The sequence below is a fragment of the Erpetoichthys calabaricus genome, chromosome 14, assembly GCF_900747795.2.
Source record: "Erpetoichthys calabaricus chromosome 14, fErpCal1.3, whole genome shotgun sequence".
Classification (NCBI taxonomy): Eukaryota; Metazoa; Chordata; class Cladistia; order Polypteriformes; family Polypteridae; genus Erpetoichthys; species Erpetoichthys calabaricus.
Genome location: NC_041407.2, coordinates 103562827 through 103581475, shown reverse-complemented (window position 1 = coordinate 103581475; position 18649 = coordinate 103562827). Strand labels below are relative to the sequence as shown.

The window sequence follows — 18649 nt, the reverse complement described above, 5'->3', positions numbered from 1 at the left end:
GCATGATGGGACCTCCACCAAATTTGACAGTAGGTAGCAGGTGTTTTTCTTGGAATGCGGTGTTCTTCTTCCGCCATGCAAAGCGCTTTTTGTTCTGACCAAATAACTCAATTTGTGTCTCATCAGTCCAAAGCACTTTGTTCCAAATGAATCTGGCTTGTCTAAATGAGCATTGGCATACAACAAGCGACTCTGTTTGTGGCACGAGTGCAGAAAGGGCTTCTTTCTCATCACCCTGCCATACAGATGTTCTTTGTGCAAATTGTGCTGAACTGTAGAACGATGTACAGATACACCATCTGCAGCCAGATGTTCTTGCAGGTCTTTGGAGGTGATCTGTGTGTTGTCTGTGACCATTCTCACAATCCTGCCCATATGCCACTCCTGTATTTTTCTTGGCCTGCCAGACCTGCTGGTTTAACAGCAACTGTGCCTGTGGCCTTCCATTTCCTGATTCCATTCCTTACAGTTGAAACTGACAGTTTAAACCTCTGAGATGGCTTTTTGTAGCCTTCCCCTAAACCAGGAGACTCAACAATCTTTGTTTTCAGATCTTCGGAGAGTTGCTTTGAGGATCCCATGCTGTCACTCTTCAGAGGAGACTCAAAGGGAAGGAAGCACAACTTGTAATTGACCACCTTAAATACCTTTATATCTCATGATGGGACACACCTGTCTATGAAGTTCAAGGCTTAATGAGCTCATCAACCAATCAGCATTGAGCAGTGACAGGCATTCAAATCAGCACAATGACAAGGGGACCCACATTTGTGCACAGCCAGTTTTTCACATTTGATTTAATTTCATACAACTAAATACTGTGTCACTAAAAATCTTTGTTCAGAAAACATCGCAGTACTCAGATTGTTCCTAGGAAATGAAAGACAGACCACTGTTATCTTTTTTGTTGAAAGTAGAGTCAATTATTATGCAGGCTGAGAGGGGTTCCCAAACTTTTTCATATGACTGTATATAATATTTGCTCACAGCATATAGAGCTAAAACCATTTATTTTGGATTGGCACGCCTACCCTGGGATTTTGTATGTAGTTTCTTCCATGAACTAATTTCAGGCCTAACTTTTTTATTTGTGTTTTACGTGAAACTGCTGACTACAATGTGTTTTACGTAAGAAAGATAGAAACACAAAGTAATTGCTGTTATTTGCTCAAGTAACACCTATAAAATACTGCATTTAAAAAAAACTACCTTTCTCATTCTGTCTGCATTGCCCACACCACAAATAACCACACAAAATACTACAGGCTTCATAATTTATTTAAATTTATTTCGATGTCCAATATTCTACAAATAAATTAGAAAATCCAGTTGGTTTTGTTGCATAGTCAAATAATTTTGACCTGATCACATGAACACATGAAGGAAAATAAAAGAGTATACCATATGAACAGGAAGTCACTTTCATTTGAGTTCCAATTCGGAGCCTGACATTTCTGATTTCTTTTTTATTCTGAAGTACTTGTATCCCACTAAAGCGACAGAAATGACCAACACCATGGCAATAACGAACAGGATCCACTGGCCAGCTATGGCTTGGCTGTTGTCGAGGGACAAACCGAGGAAATCTACTTTCTTGGATTCTTCTTTTTCTGGATTGTTTGTGGATGTGGCTTTAAAATAATACAAAATAATTAGTCTCTGAACATATTTTCTAATCGTATTGAGCATCTGCATGATTTCCCCCCAATATACAAATTGTTTTAATGTAGAAATGAACTGATTTCCATTCAGAAAAAAAACCCAGCAGAGTAATTAATGGCAAAGTATGGCAGAAATTAGATTTTTACAGTGTAGTGCAGTTGTGGTAGCCCTCCACACTCAGACAAACTTCTATGGCAGGGGTCCTCAATCACAGTCTTGGAGGGCCGCAGTGGCTACAGGTTTTCATTCCAGCCAGTTTCCTAAGTAGCACTCATTCCTTGCTGATAATGAAATTTGGGATTTAACTATATGATTTGTTAGCACTTTCATTCATCAAAGAAAAATGTTAGTTAAATTGTAGATCTGAGGTCCTCAAGTACAGTCCTGGAAATCTGCAATGGCTGCAGGTTTTCACTTCAAACAATTTCTTAATTAGAACCCATTTATTTACTACCAAAGTAATTGGGCTTAATTTTAGTTATCTTGCCAGTTACAATTCTGAACCTTTAATTTCCTATTTTAGTTTTTAGCAGCTGCATTTAAGTTTTTATTGTTGCCTGTTTTTTAACCAGGCATTATTTCATAATCAAATACAGATAACCAATAAACCAGCAGCTCTCCAGCTAACGTGCTTCCTTTTAAACCTGTGCATATGCACCATTAAAAGTGTCTGTGTTTAAAAAATGTTTAGAAATAAATGAGAGGGGAATTGGAAGGAGCATTCAATTTAAATCTGTTCTGGTCCACAAAACACATGGATAATGTTCTCAGAGAAGGAAACTCTACAGCGCAATTAAAATTTCACTTGGATGAATGAAAGCACTAACAAGCAAAACAGTTAAATCCCAAGTTTCATTGTCAGCAAGGACAATTAGGACATTAGTTGGAAGGAAAATCTGCAGCTGCAGCGGTCCTCCAGGACCGTGACTGAGGACCCCTGTTCTAGGGCAATGGTCCCCAAACTTGGTCCTGGAGACCCACTGTGGCTGCAGGATTTTGTTCTAACCAACTTCTGTTTTTCATTGGACTCTTAGCTTAATTAAGTGATTCATTATTTCCCAATTTCTGTGTTTTGGAGTCAATGTAGAAATTACAAACTAAGTTTGGCAGATTTTTATTAAAATGTTGTAAGCAGATGTATGGGGAATATGTAGTTGTTTAAGTCGTTAACACTTTTTTTCAACCTAATGTTCATTCTGCTTTTCCATGTGTTCTGGTTATTTAATTGATAATTTATCAATTTGCAGGTCTGACACTTAAGTCATTGCAGCTTTCATCATCCTGGGTGTCTGCTATGCTGGTGTTACTATTTAGGGTTAAATGAAGGGAGGAACTGCGGTGGGTTGGCACCCTGCCCAGGATTGGTTCCTGCCTTGCACCCTGTGTTGGCTGGGATTGGCTCCAGCAGACCCCCGTGACCCTGTGTTTGGATTCAGCGGGTTGGACAATGGATGGATGGATGAAGGGAGTAAACTACACAGGAAAAGGGAAAAATGGTAGGAAAACAAAGGAGAGTTAAGCATTTATAGCTTTAGAAAAAAACAGAAACATTTCCAAATGTCCCTGTGTGGAGTTTGCATGTTCTCCCTGTGTCTGCGTGGGTTTCCCCCCACAGTCCAAAGACATGCTTTGGTGCATTGGTGACCCTAAATTGTCCCTAGTATGTGCTTGGTGTGTGGGTGTGTGTGTGGCTGTGGGCTGGCGCCCTGCCCAGGGTTTGTTTCCTGCCTTGCGCCCTGTGTTGGCTGGGATTGGCTCCAGCAGAACGCCGTGACCCTGTGTTCGGATTCGGCGGGTTGGAAAATGGATGGATGGATTTCTAAATGTCTTATAAGTGTGAAAACCATACTGTTGTGTTTTTCTGAATGCAGAATAAGAGAAGAGTAAAAAAGACCAACTAATTAAATAAGATCAGTTGTCATCTATTACTATCACCCATTGTGAATCTGGTTGGAACAAAAACCTTCAGCCACAGTGGGTCACCAGGACTATGTTTGGGAGCCACTGTTCTGGGGGTTAAATACTCATAAATAACAGTGTTTTTGGTGATATAAAACATCACAGAGAAAGAATAAATTGCAAAATTAAATAAATAAAACAGGTGATGGTTTTAGAAGCAGTCCTAACTAGGTTTTAAGTCCTTTCCTGTTTTGGCCAGGTTCTTTCCCACCTGAGATCTAAAACTAAGCACCCCCTTTCTCAGGCCCTGGCCTTTCATCCTAACGCCAGCTGACCCTCTCCCACCAATTGTTCTGCGAACTCTTGACTCAACCGACTTCTCCGTGCGTGACAGCTTTGAACGTCATCCTAAGATCACTTCTCAAGTCGAGGGCAGCTCTGCATTTGCTCCACAGATGCAAGATTAGAACTCTCTCTAGTAGTTCTTGATGACATTACACCCCTGAAACTTTAGTTCTTCTGAAAACGCCAGGTCTCCCAGGCAGACTCCATACTGACGGCTTTGTTATGACCACAGCGTAGTCCCATGTGCATCTCTCTAAGATCATCTAGTGGCTGGAAGATGTTGCCAACCTTATCGTTTGTTTCCTGTCATCACTCTTATCTATGCAGTATTTTTAAGAAGGGTCAAACGGCCGTACCATAAAAATTGGAGCACATGTTCCCTAGTGTGCTGGGAAAGCTTTAAAGGATTTTGTCTAGGATGTAATACACCATTTTATTGGGGCCCCTAAATATTGCTCATCAAATGTCTTGTGTACCACTCATGCTGGTAGCGTAACTCACCCTGCAGCTCTCATTTGTGTGGGACTTTTGCCTCCTCCTTATCCTCACAACCTCTTGCCAGCAACAATTTATACCCAAATTTAAAAGAGACTTGTAGACAAATCCTATCCCATTTTACATATTAATACTCAGACAGGCCTATGCAAACCCATCACTGGGGCTACAGAGATCCCACTACTCACTATGCACTACCCTCTCAGCCTGGCTTACCTGGAACCCAATCAAATTCTGGCCAGCCAAGGATGTCCTGATTTTCTTTATTCTTCTGCTCCAGCCATTTAATGAGGGGATCAAAATATTTAAGCAGAGAGGCAGCAGACATGTGGGGCTGACCGGTGATCATCTTCATTGCTTCAGGCCAAGGCTTGCTAAAACCAAGCTTCATGACATCCCTGCAATAACAAAATTTTTAATTAAGGACACATATGGCAATAAATCATTAACGAATGCCTGTACCTTTCACATTTCCATCCATTTTCTGGGACTGAATCCACACCTCAGCTGTTGCAATTTTCCAGCCACAGGAAAAACTAGCAACCACTACTGTGTATATAGCTAAGGGGACTTGAAAGGCACCCAGTGATTCTTCTGCTGGACTTTCACGTCTTTTTGATGTACGTCTCTAGCTATAGTGCGGTGTATTGTATGAAAACGTCAGGATTAGTTTGTGCTAATCTGTGTGCCTTTAAGGATTGGGAAGACCTCAGTCACTCAAAATGTCTAATATTTTATATGACAGAGTCTAGAAAGGCAGTGTGGTATAACTGTTAGAATGCTGCACTGCAGATCGTACGCTTCCCGTTCAATACATGCCTCAGGCTCATCTTGTTCAAGTCACGTAATGTTCCCAAACCTGCTTATTCCAGTTCAGGGCCACAGGGGAAGACTACCAAGTATTGTCAAGTGCAAGGCCAGAGACAATTCTGGATGGAATTCAGGACCTGCTTTACACCAACATCCACAGCTTACAGGGGACCAATTTAGAGTAATCAACTAACATGAATGTCCTTTGTGATGTGGAAGGAAAACGGGAGTACTTGAAAAAAATATATACAAGAGGAGAACATTCATATTCCACATTGACAATAATCCATAATGAAACATGACATGTCATTTTCTAACCCTCTTAATCCAGACCAGGGTCAACCCGTTGAACCAATCCCAGCAAGCATAAGGCCCAAAACAGGAATACACCCTGGACAGGGTGCCAGTCAGACATGCTAGGCCAATATAGTGTTGCCAGTTCACCTAACCTGCATGTTTTTGGACAGTGGGAGAAAGCCCACATGGACATGGATAGAACACGCAAGCCTCAGGTAGGGAGGACCTGAGACACAAACCCTGGTCTTCTTACTGGAAGACAGCAGCACTACCTTTGCACCCCTCTCCTGCCTGTTGTGAAACGTGTCATGTCATTTTCAAACCCGCTAAGTACATACCAGGGTTGCGGTGGGGCTGGAGACAATCCCAGCCCGCATAGGGCACAATGGAGGAACAAACGTGGACAAGACGCCAGTCCATCGCAGGATGAACACACACACCAACACACCATTGCCAATCTAGCATTGCCATTTAACGTAACCTGCATGCCTTTGGACAGTGGGAGGAAACTCACGCAGACACGGGGAGAACATGCAGACACAAACCCTGGTCTTCTTACTGCAAGGCGGCAGCAGCACCACCACTGCGCTACTGTGCCACCCATTGTGAAACATGTCATGTCATTTTCTAACCCGTTTCATTCAGACCAGGGTCGTGGTGGGGCTGTAGACAATCCCAGCCAGCATAGGGCACAATGGAGGAACAAAACCTGGACAGGATGCCAGTCCATTGAAGGGTAAACACCCACACACTGGGGCCAATGTAGTGTTGCCAGTTCACCTTACCTGCATGTCTTTGGACTGTGGAAGGAAACCTGAGCACAGGGAGAACATGCAAGCTCCTCACAGGGAGGACCTGGGACATGAACCCCGGTCTTGTTACTGCAAGGCAGCAGTGCTACCATTGTGCTACCGTGCCACCTGCTATGAAACGTTGAGTTTGAAAATATTTAGCTTAGGTGGATGTAAACTTTTGGCCTTAACTGTATGTGTCTTTTTAGATGTAGGAGGTGAACCAGAGTACCTGGAGGAAAAAAAACTGTGCAGACGTAATAATAATTATTTTCATTTATATAGCGCTTTTCTCACTACTCAAAGCGCTCTCCACACAGGGAGGACCTGGGAAGCAAACCCACAATCTCCTTACTGCAAAGCAGCAGCACTACCACTGCGCCACCTGTGAGGATAGACAAAACATTTGGACCAGTGCTAACCACTTCTCCACTCTAAATAGCTTTTTGTGTCATGGAAAAGTGTTTTCTCACAAAGAACAGCAGGGTGGCACTGCTGCCTCTCAGGAAGGAGACCAGGGTTTACATTCCGGGTCCTCCCTGGTGTGGAGTTTGCATGTTCTCCCCGTGTCTGCGTGGGTTTCCTCCGGGCGCTCCGGTTTCCTCCCACAGTCCAAAGACTTGCAGGTTAGGTGGATTGGCAATTCTAAATTGGCCCTAGTGTGTGCTTGGTGTGTTTGTGTGTGTCCTGCGGTGGGTTGGCACCCTGTCCGGGATTGGTTCCTGCCTTGTGCCCTGTGTTGGCTGGGATTGGCTCCAGCAGACCCCGTGACCCTGTGTTCGGATTCAGCGGGTTGGAAAATGGATGGATGGATGGATTGGTGATACTAAATTGGCCCTAGTGTGTGCCCTGTGATGAACTGGTGCCCTGACCAGGGTTTGTTCCTGCCTTGTACCCTGTGCTGGCTAGGACTGGCTCCAGCACCCCATAACCATGTTCAGGTCTAAGTGGGTTAGAAAATGACTGACATGATCAATAGACAGACAGATGGATCTTTTTAATGTAAAATATTCAACCATTTAACAAAAGCCTCAAACTGAATCAACAGTAGAAGGGAGTCCTGGCCATTGCTGGGCAGGGCACACTCATTCATACCAGTTCAGAGTCAGCTGGCTGCCTCTCTTGTATGTCTTTGGAACGGAAGCCAAAGGAAGAGGAGACAAATCCACGTTAATCCAAAGTAAATGAGAAAATTACTGATAATCAGTGAACACAGCTGACACAACAGTGCTAGCAACTGCGCCACCATGCTCACCTTTCTCTACCCAAAACATGCCTGAATAAATCAAAGCTCAAAAACCAAAACCCAATTTGCCTGAATGCAAATACTTTACGATGTTTCATGACTTAGAACGGACATCATTCGCCCAAATACTGTCACCAATAAGATACTTTGCGATTAACCGCGTGCCGATAAGGTCACTTGCCCCAAACGCAGTCGTCTCGCCAGCATTCTGGAATTTTCGGAGCAATTTTTACGGTGTGCCTTTTCTCAAAATGGTTGACAATTGTATAATGAAACCATTTACTTAAATAAAAGTACAACTGGAAGGTAATGCTCCAACACTTGTCACTTAAAACTTCATTTATTACTTGAAGGGTGAGGTTGAGCCGCCAAATGGGAAAAGCGCCCCATCATGCACTGCGCCCGGGCTACGCGCACCCGCGCAAATTCTGGTGAAAGGTGTCCAGTTGAGTCGAGTCGAGTAATGGTGGGTGAGTGCGACAAAAATAAATAAATACTTACATACATAAATGTGTTCGTGACTTTCGAATGTTAATCAGAAATATATATATAAAGTATTTCATGTTTATATTGCATTAGTACTTTTCTATTATCGTGAAGCAAATCGGTGGAACCGGTTACTTAATTTTTGGATTTTAAATTATTAGGCTGGCCTACCCCAACCACAAATACCAACCTTAAAGTTAGTGGGGGTGGAGCATAGTTACCTATAGGTCCCTAATGTTAATAAACCTGTTTACACTGAATTATATTTTAACTATTTAGGCAGGTGTTTGATGTTTTGAGACGCGCTTTTTCACACATCAGATTGAATGTTTTTTTGCTGTTAACAAACCCGTTTTAATTTATAGTCTCACTAGCATTCGGAAGGACAGACACTTCTGCCTTTGAATATCGCCAACCCAGAGTAAAACAGTAATATTACACGTTCAACCCGATTAGGTCCCTTGAAATCCATTTGGAATGGTCACTAAACTTTGTCTGCGGTGGGCTGGCGCCATGTCCGGGGTTTGTTCCTGCCTTGTGCTGGGATTGGCTCCAGAAGACCCCCGTGACCCTGTGCTAGGATATAGCGGGTTAGGCAATGACTTACTGACTGACTAAACCTTGTTATCGTAACGACTCAGTCCAGGCGCATCAAAATAAACATTTCTTCGGGAATATTTTATGTTTTCTATATGCGTCATATACATGTGTTGAATGAAACGATGGTGTGAAATGTCACGAATAATACTTGCGTTTTTGCACGATTCGCTTAAACCTGTGCGTCCCAAACTCAGTCCTGGGGACCCCTGGGGCTGCAAGTTTTTTTTGTTCCAACCAACTTCTGTTTTTAATTGAACTCCTAGCCTGATTAAGTGAGCTGTTATATCCCAGTTTCTGTGTTTTCGAGTCAGTGAAGAAATAAGAAAAATAAGTTTGGTAATATTTTTATTGTAATGTACTAAACACTTATAAGGGGATTTTTTTTCACTTTTTAACAATTTTCAGCCTGATTTTCATTATGCTTTTCCAGGTGTCAGATTGTTTAATTTATTATCTATTGATTAGTGGGTCTGACGCTAAAGTTATTGTCGCCTTTAATAATAATAATACATTTTATTTATATAGCGCCTTTCCCATGCTCAAGGTGCTTCACAGTCTTAGAAAAAAAAAAAACCAGCAGGGTATATGTAACATTGGAGACAAATGTTTTCCTGAATAGAACAATGAAACAGATAAAGCATTAAATAAAATAAAGGACAATAAACCAGAGTAAAATACTAAATTAAATCCTAAATGAAAAACTTAACAGATAACCCAATTTGTGATATAACAGACACACAAATTATCCTGAGCACCTGGACAGAGTGGTAAACTGAAAGAATGGGCAGAATGTTAATTTAAGTTAAAAGCCTTCCTAAATAGATGAGTTTTAAGTTGTTTTTTAAAAGAATGAATGGAGTCAGCTGATCTAATTAATTTCGGGATGTCAAAGTCTGGGTGCTATGGAGCTGAAGGCCCTGTCACCCATTGAGTGCAGGTTAGTGTGAGGCACAACAAGATTACGAGAATCAGAGGACCTTAGTAGGCGAACAGGAGCATAGTGATTTAGAAGGTCACTGATGTAGTCCGGTGCAAGGCCATTTAAAGCTTTGTAGGTTATTAATAGAATTTTATATTCAATCCTGTAAGACACAGGGGGCCAGTGAAGGTGAAGCAGGATGGGTGTGATGTGCTCGCTGCTGCTGGTTCGAGAAAGGACTCTTGCAGCAGAGTTTTGAATCCGCTGGAGTTGTGATATAAGATCCGAAGGGGCCTCTGCCAGCAGCAAGTTACAATACTCGATGCGGGATGTGATAAAAGCATGGACAAGTGGACAAGCGAACACGGGATATGTTACGGAGGTGAAAGTAAGAAAGTTTCTTAATGTGGTTTATGTGGGCGGAATAAAAAAGGAAGGAATCAAAAATGACACCAAGATTCCTTGCATCAGAAGAAGGACTGATGAGAATACTGTCAAGAGTGACTGAAAAGGAGCTCATTTTCTTAAGTAGCGCTTTAGTGCCAATTTGAAGGAGTTCAGTTTTGTTGCATTTTAATTTTAAAGAGTTGTGCTCCATCCAGATTTTAATTTCACTGAGGCAAGTTGTGAGCTGAGAAAACTCTGATGACGTTGCACTTTTGACATTGAAATAGAGTTGTCATCTGCATAAAAATGATAACCCAGTTTACCTGGCTGTCAGTTCTGTTTGTTTTAATTATCATTATTAGGATACAATGAAGGGTGCAAACTGTACAAAAAAAATAACAAAACAATAGGACAACAAAAGAGAAATACACGTTTAAAGCAAATGTAGAAATGTTTCTAAATCTCTCTCTCTCTCTCTCTCTCTCTCTCTCTCTCTCTCTCTCTCTATATATATATATATATATATATATATATATATAATAAAAAATCCAGTCTCTGTCGGTCTGTATGTTTGTCTGCTTTTCACGAGAGAACTACTTAATGGATTTAGATCTTTTTTTTTCTTTCTATAATTTGCTTGAACATTCTGGTTCATTTTGTGACTTCTCTCATTGCGCTGTGTATCATAGTTCTCTTGGTTCACCCATAGGTACCGATCTATTTGCGCAAATCCGAGAGGTAGCGGGGCCCTCCTCACTCACGCGCCAGCCTCGGGGCGTTACTTACCTCCGCTTAGCTAGTGAACGAGAGAACTACTTAACGGATTTAGATCTTTTTTTTTTTCTATAATTTGCTTGAACATTCCAGTTGATTTTGCGACTTCTCCCATCGCGCTAAGTATCATAGTTCGCTTGGAGGAGTGATACGTTTGTGCTAATCCGAGATAGAGGCTGCAGGCCGAGGGGAGGGGAGGGGGAAGCATGACGTCAGGAGTGGGGAGCCGAGCAGGGCCCTCCGCACAGTCCTGTTTCACTACTACACGGGCAGAACCGCGGGGGGACGGCTAGTGTCTTATAAATGTAAAAGACATACTCCTGTGCTTTTCTAAAATCAGAATAGGAAAAGGGGGAAAAAAGACCATCTAAATAAATTAGATCAATTATTATCACAAATTGAATTTGGCTGTAATAAAAACCTGCAGCCGCAGTGGGTCCTCAGGACCGAGTTTGGAAACCACTGGCTTAAACATTGTGCGTGATACTGTGAATACTTCACTGGACCTGCTTGAACTACACATAGCAAATTATGAGGCAGCTACGTGAATTTGTGTTGATTGAAAGGTTTACTAAAGCCTTTCAGTTAATCGGTTTTGTCTTTCATAAGCTTTACTCGATCAGTTTAACAGCAGAGTGTTCCTCTTAATGGAGAGTGTTCAACCTTTCCAGTACTGGGAATGCCCAGCAGCTCCTTTAGGCAATGGAAGAATCAAGTCCAAGAATCTCTGCTGGTTTTTAATTTTTTTTCTCCTTAGCAATGACCGGCACGTTGATTTCAGTTTGTTGAAGGTAACACATGAATACTGATGATATGATATAAGGTTAGCAGTAATTGCCATTTCCCTACAGCCCCCATACAATCCATTTAACAAAAACACACTTGATCCAATAATTTTTCAAGAGGATATTATACTTCTGCATCTTGCACCTTGTTGGTAAATTCTCACAAAGTGCACTTTGCAAATAAGCCTCACTGAATTTTCTTAATGCACTTCCTCACTAGATCATATAATCACATCCCATGGTTTTTCTTATCAGTGCAATGTGGATGAACATGCAGCTGTACCTGTTGTTCAATAGCTAGAATATCTTGTGTTTTTAAAACACGTTCATATTTTGTGTGTCCCTTTAGAATGTAAAACTGAAACATTTTGCTTTGATACATTGCTATGTCATAAATTCTACCAAACTTCTCACTGATTATTTCTTAGAAATTCTTTTGAGTTTGGCTTGTTTAAACTCATTTTGCTGTCCAATGGCCCAGTCCTGAAGGGTCACATCTAGTACTGTTAGTGTTTTGCTTGCTGACTTGTGCTCCTGGTAGGCCTTGCTTGTGTTTGCAGTGGTTTGTGGTTATTTTTTTGCGGAAAGGTGACTTTGCACCAGTAAATCGTATTTATTAAGGTACAGTGAGACAAATCAAAAATTGTTATGTTTCTCAGCAAACACCTTTCTGTTTATGTTGACCAGATCCAAACATAATTTGTTGAAATGTATTCCCAGACAATGGCCGAGCCACCTCAGTATTGCACTGAAAATTGCAGACAGGCATCAGTTTACATCTCCCCAACTCATCTTGTAATATAGTGATTCATGTTTCATCCAGATATTACAAATTTAGATTCATTCTTTAGAACATTCTGCCACTTGCTCATGTTACATGCTTTGTGGGGTCTCATATACTGCAGCTTCTTCTGCTTATTGCCTTTCTGAAAAAGTGGTTTCTTATTTGAAACATCCCCGGAATGGCCATTTCTTTAAAGCTTTCTTTGCATGGTCAAAGCATGTTCTTTGGTGCCAGATCACTAGGCAAATGCTGAGCAAGCACTTCACTGGATTTCCTTCTGTCCCTTGAAGAAGTGACTTTTAAGCACTGTTCATAAGAAACCAGATTTTTGGGGATTCCCCTCTGTTTTAGGTGCTCAGCTGCCCCAGCTTTTTCAAATGTCTTCAAGAGAAGTTCAATACCACATTTTGAAAATTTGGTTTGATATATTATTTGTAGCTGATCATAGCCAGTTGAAATAAAACTTTTTTCCCCATTGCCAAAGATTAGCTATTTCCATCTTATTCTTGAGCTCCCCAGTATTTCTTAACCACTAAATATATCATTTTATTGGTTAACTGTACGTGGCTCTGAGGCGAAGGTTCTGAGCTGGTTTCAGGTTCAAACCTGTTACTGCCAGAAGGGATTCTGCTCTGTTGGGCCCTTGAGCAAAGTCCATAACCTGAAATTTGCTCCAGGGGTGCTGTACAATGGCTGACCTTGTTCTCTGACCACCAAAGGACATGAAAAAAGACAATTTCCACTTGGGGATTAATACAGTGTACCAAAAACTAGTACAGTAATCCCTCGCTATATCGCGCTTCGCCTTTCGCGGCTTCACTCCATCGCGGATTTTATATGTAAGCATATTTAAATATATATCGCGGATTTTTCGCTGCTTCGCGGGTTTCTGAGGACAATGGGTCTTTTAATTTCTGGTACATGCTTCCTCAGTTGGTTTGCCCAGTTGATTTCATACAAGGGACGCTATTGGCAGATGGCTGAGGAGCTACCCAGTTTACTTTTCTCTGTCTCTCTTGCGCTGACTTTCTCTGATCCTGACGTAAGGGGATTGAGCAGGGGGGCTGTTCGCACACCTAGACGATACGGACGCTCGTCTAAAAATGCTGAAAGATTATCTTCACGTTGCTATCTTTTGTGCAGCTGCTTCCTGAAACGACATGCTGTACGGTGCTTCGCATACTTAAAAGCTCGAAGGGCAAGTATTGATTTTTTTATCTGTCTCTCTCTCTCTCTCTGCTCCTGACGGAGGGGGTGTGAGCTGCCGCCTTCAACAGCTTTGTGCCGCGGTGCTTCGCATACTTAAAAGCCAAACAGCCCTATTGATTTGTTTGCTCCTTTGAAGAGGAAGATATGTTTGCATTCTTTTAATTGTGAGACTGAACTGTCATCTCTGTCTTGTCATGGAGCACAGTTTAAACTTTTGAAAAAGAGACAAATGTTTGTTTGCAGTGTTTGAATAACGTTCCTGTCTCTCTACAACCTCCTGTGTTTCTGCGCAAATCTGTGACCCAAGCATGACAATATAAAAATAACCATATAAACATATGGTTTCTACTTCGCGGATTTTCTTATTTCGCGGGTGGCTCTGGAACGCAACCCCCGCGATGGAGGAGGGATTACTGTATACATTGTATGGCTACAACTTCCGTATTAATTTGAATCAGATGTGGAGTTGGTAGAATGTAGGAAAGACACAGAATGTCTGTTGTGCCTTGAGGAGAGAGGTTTGGGAGCCAGACCGGTTTTAACAAAATACAAATCTGTTTTTGGAAAACCTTAAGCAATTTTGTTTCTTTTGTTGTATCAGTATTTGTCTTTTGTATTCTTTACTTAAGTAAGTAAACACTGACTGCCAAGATACTCGGTTTGAAAAATAATTTTCATGAGGCGGTGTAAGACATTTGGTCAGTACTGTATATCATCTCTGAGCTTGTTCTTTGACACTAATTGTTATCTGTGTATGTTATTTTATTAACTCTAACCCTATTTTTTTTTTTCTTTTAACATTTTTGTGTGCTAACTTGATTTATTCTATATCATGATTGAGGTATTCTTAGACTGCATTGTCCCAGTTAGATTTTTTTTGTATAATTTAAGTCACTGTCAAACCAATTAATTTGAATAAGCATATTTTTGCATTGAGAATAAAAATGGTCTTTCTCATTTATAGGGCATGCACTTTGTTTCAATTTTTTCTTTTTCTGCTATCAGGTCCCTAGCAGTAGCTTTATTATCCTTTATTTTACCAGCCTGTATAAGCTGTAGAAAGGTGTAAAGTCTTTATTTATAAAGACTATAAAAATAACCTGGTTTTAAAGTCTATATTTGTAGCTGGCATGTTTTGTTAAAGATACACAAGCCTCACCCAAGTAGTTTGCCTGCTTCTTTGGAGTGGTAGATGTCACATTCATGAAGGGGCCCTGTCTGATTTGCTGCGTTACAGAGAGCTTCATGGAACTGGAACTGGATAACAAAGCTGACAAAATATCTGTAAGAGATGAAGTAACAACAGTTAGATACTTAAAAAATTGAATTTCAGATTCCACGTCCCAAGAGCCAGCTTCTGTAGCCGAGGATCGGACCGCCAAGGTCCCCGCCTTCAGCCACCACCCAACTCGCACTGCACCCGACCTCCTTGGCCCCTCTCATAGGTGGTGAGCCCATGGGAAGGGGGCCCCACGTTACCTCTTCGGGCTATGCCCGGCCGAGCCCCATGGGTGCAGGCTCGGCCACCATGCGCTCGCCATTGAGTCCCACCTCCAGGCCTGGCTCCAGAGGGGGGGCCCCGGTGACCCGCGTCCGGGCAAGGGAAAACGCCGTCCAAAGTTTTCATTCATCATAGAAGGTTTGAACCGCTCTTTGTCTAATCCCTCACCTAGGACCAGTTTGCCTTGGGTGGCCCTACCAGGGGCATAAAGCCCCGGACAACAGAGCTCCTAGGATCATTGGGACACGCAAACCCCTCCACCACGATAAGGTGGCGGTTAAAGGAGGAGGATGCTCCTCCGCATTGAGAGGAGTCAAATGAGGTGGCTCGGGCATCTGATCAGGATGCCTCCTGGACGCCTCCCTGGTGAGGTGTTCCCCGGGGCCTCCTCCCGGTTAGACGTGCCCGGAAGACCCAGGACACGCTGGAGGGACTATGTCTCTCGGCTGGCCTGGAACGCCTTGGGATTCTCCCGGAAGAGCTAGAAGAAGTGGCCGGGGAGAGAGAAGTCTGGGCATCTCTGCTCAAGCTGCTGCCCCCGCGACCTGACCTCGGATAAGTGGAAGAGGATGGATGGATGGATGAATTTCAGATTCTGAAAAGGGAAGTATTAAAATGCAGATATAAACATTCTTGTGGAAGAATAGATAGATGGATAGATTTATAGATAATATTATTTGTCCCGAAAAAGAAATTAAAACTCTACAGAAGCTCAAGAAAAATGTTTATTTAGTTTAATTTATTTCAATTTTATTTTTTTCTTTTCCTTATCTTTTTGTGGTTTTGGAGTTTACGAAGTATATCTGTATGCAGAGACGATGCAAAAGTTAATTCAATTGAGTTTAATCTTACCGAATGTATGGAACATTCGCGGGTATGTGAAATTTTGCACCTGGGTCAAAATCTTCCTCTGTGCGTGCCACTGGTGGGCACAGCCCTTGATATTTTAATCTGAAAATAAGGTAGAAAAATAAACTAATTTAGGATGTTTGTTAGGTGTTTAAGAGTGATAACGTTAATGAACACCAGGTAGAAACTCTCTTGGGTGTGTGGATGTTTACCTGAGATTCCACCACTCTTTGTTATAATCATTTTCTGAAATGCGGCCATCAAATACTTTCCACCTCCACTGGTCCATGAGATATCCAAAAGGTAAGAAAGCAATCTTGTCCAGAGCAATACTCAGAAGATAGTTAATTGTGCTATCTGAAATTTGCAACAAAAATAATTAGGACTGCATATCTTATTTTCCAAGGTAGCAAAAATGTACTCTGTCCCTTTGTCAGTTCTTTTTATATTTAAAATATTTACTGCAGTATCAGTACCAAAAATCCCCATCTGTCTTCGGACATCAAGGTAATTTTTCTAATTTTAAAAATGTTTTGGCAGCGCAGCAGGCATTTTCACATACCAATAAAGTATATTATTTGCAGGGATTTACTGTAGTTTACCGAGGACCAACTGGCTACAAATGTTCATTGCACTATAGTTTGTAACTAGCTCTTCATCCAAACACATTAGATGTTCAGCTGAAAATATATAAATATAATTATATTTATAAATATAATTCTTTATAATAATATAATATAAATATAAATTTGGAAGAAATAAGTAGATAGGACTGGCAAGCTTTGTTGGGCTGAATGGCCTGTTCTCGTCTCACTTGTTCTAATGTTCTAATATCTTGCAGTCACTGTATATAATTTTTTATACTGCACTTATTTTCTCTTCTTCTAATACCATACTCTCAAAATGGTATTCCTGTGTGTAGTATTGTATTACAATTATGTAAGCTTTGTATGTGCTATATTGGGATTAATAAAGTATCTATCTATCTATCTATCTATCTATCTATCTATCTATCTATCTATCTATCTATCTATCTATATAACATACATTTTGATTGACTGAGAAATACTTTTCTCTCTAAGAAGATATTGAGATGTATTAGGTGTATTTATACTGTCACATATGATTCAGTTATACAAGTAATTAAAATTGTGTTTCAAAACCAGTTTTTCTTGGTATTGCCTGACATTAATTATTTAATTTTAGATTGACACAATTATTTTTAAAGTGGCATGTTTTACTTGTAGAATATACACTATAATACAACTAGAAAAATGAGATGTGTGTGAGAAATGAGGCTGCTGCTTTATCATCATTCCATTCCCTCCTCACAGATCCCAAATATGTAATGTAGATATAATCTTAAAATAATCAAATCTATCACACAAAACAAAAATGATCCTTATTTAGGGTGCAAGATTCAAGTTGCTGCCATCCTAGTTTGTTTTTTTTTTTTTGTCCATTTTTGCATATTATGACTAGGGCTTATTGTCCAAGATGTAGATGGTGCTCAACAGTTTGTAGTGCCGTGTCTATTGCCCCTTTTTAAAATAATGTTGGCAGCTTGATTTTACAGCTGTTGCCTAGGAGCTGGGACTCCATTTCACACCTCAACCTGACAGCAACACCTGAGCTCATATAAATTCACTGCTGAGAAATTCTTATTTACTCATTATTTTACACAGTTTATGTTGCATTTTTATTCTGTAATGTACTGTGTTGTAGTATGTATTATGTGTATTGCATGCTTTTATTAAGGATATGTTTAAGAATTCTTATGTGTTCTTGTTATGTGATTGGTATGTATTGTGGTTAGTATTTGCATGTGAAAATATCACTGAATTCGGTACATGCAACAATAATTATCCTGTAAACCTATATATGAACCTCCCTATATGTGAAATCAGTCAATCAAGCAAACTATTTTTATGCCTGACAGAACAGATTATGCTGCAAATTAAGTTCCTTACCATGGTTATTTTCCACTTTGTCCAGCAGTCCTATGCTTTGCAGGTGTTTAGGTGTGGAGACAGATAGTGCTAAAACATCTCCAATGGCTTCATGGAAACCAGGGTTGGCTCCATCCCGGAATGGAATGGGCTGATCTTTGTATTGGAGGAAGTATTGAACATGACCCATCTCATGATGAACTGTAATCAGGTCATCCATTGTCACTACAGTGCACTGCTTGATTCTAAAAACATACATAATGTGTAAAATATGCTTGCAGTTCTAATTATAATACAGACAAACCACCTATACACAAGACATAGGTTAAAAATAAACAGCCTGCAAAAACTGAATGTTGCTACTGAGCATACATTTATATAGATATTGTGACTGTCCTAAATTCATCTTAGAAACATTCTTGACTAATATTACGTAACATGTCACCAATACATTGGTGTCATTTATGTTCAAAATGTAACCCGTCATGACAAGTCCCACCTGTTCTAGGAGTCCCAATGTCCATAAACCTATGCCAGTCTACCCTACATCAAGATTTGAGCTAAGTGTTAAGCCTTGTAATCTCATCAGTTACACCTGGACTGGCATGTGGTACAAGTAAACCTAAGACCACCCTGACAGTTCAGTGCCTTGACTTGGCACCTAACTCTTTAATTTGGATTGCAGAACTGATAGCCTAACCATTACATATGTCATTTGTTTCAGCATGGACAATGATAACTGGATTCATCCCTGCTCTGGGCAAAAGCCTATCCACTCTTACACGGAGGTCTTCTATCGGTGCACATAGGAGATAATGCACAGTACAGACACTCTGTCCTTTGAGCAAACCTGTGTCTTAA

The 18649-nt window shown here is 40.9% G+C and overlaps 1 protein-coding gene and 1 long non-coding RNA gene across 2 annotated transcripts in view; one reads left to right on the top strand and one right to left on the bottom strand.

Annotated features, from left to right (window-relative positions):
* LOC127530169 (uncharacterized) overlaps positions 1–18649 on the top strand; it is a 251310-nt gene that overhangs the window by 53613 nt on the left and 179048 nt on the right. The window lies entirely within an intron of this gene.
* Positions 1268–18649, bottom strand: part of ace (angiotensin I converting enzyme (peptidyl-dipeptidase A) 1) — a 64135-nt gene continuing 46753 nt past the window's right edge. The window contains exons 20-25 of the mRNA XM_028820012.2: positions 17810–18033; positions 16052–16196; positions 15843–15941; positions 14649–14771; positions 4618–4799; positions 1268–1631 (exon numbers count right to left, since the gene is read on the bottom strand). Of these exons, the coding sequence (XP_028675845.1) occupies positions 1423–1631; positions 4618–4799; positions 14649–14771; positions 15843–15941; positions 16052–16196; positions 17810–18033 (982 nt within the window). The 3' untranslated portion in view covers positions 1268–1422. The remainder of the gene's footprint in view (positions 1632–4617; positions 4800–14648; positions 14772–15842; positions 15942–16051; positions 16197–17809; positions 18034–18649) is intronic.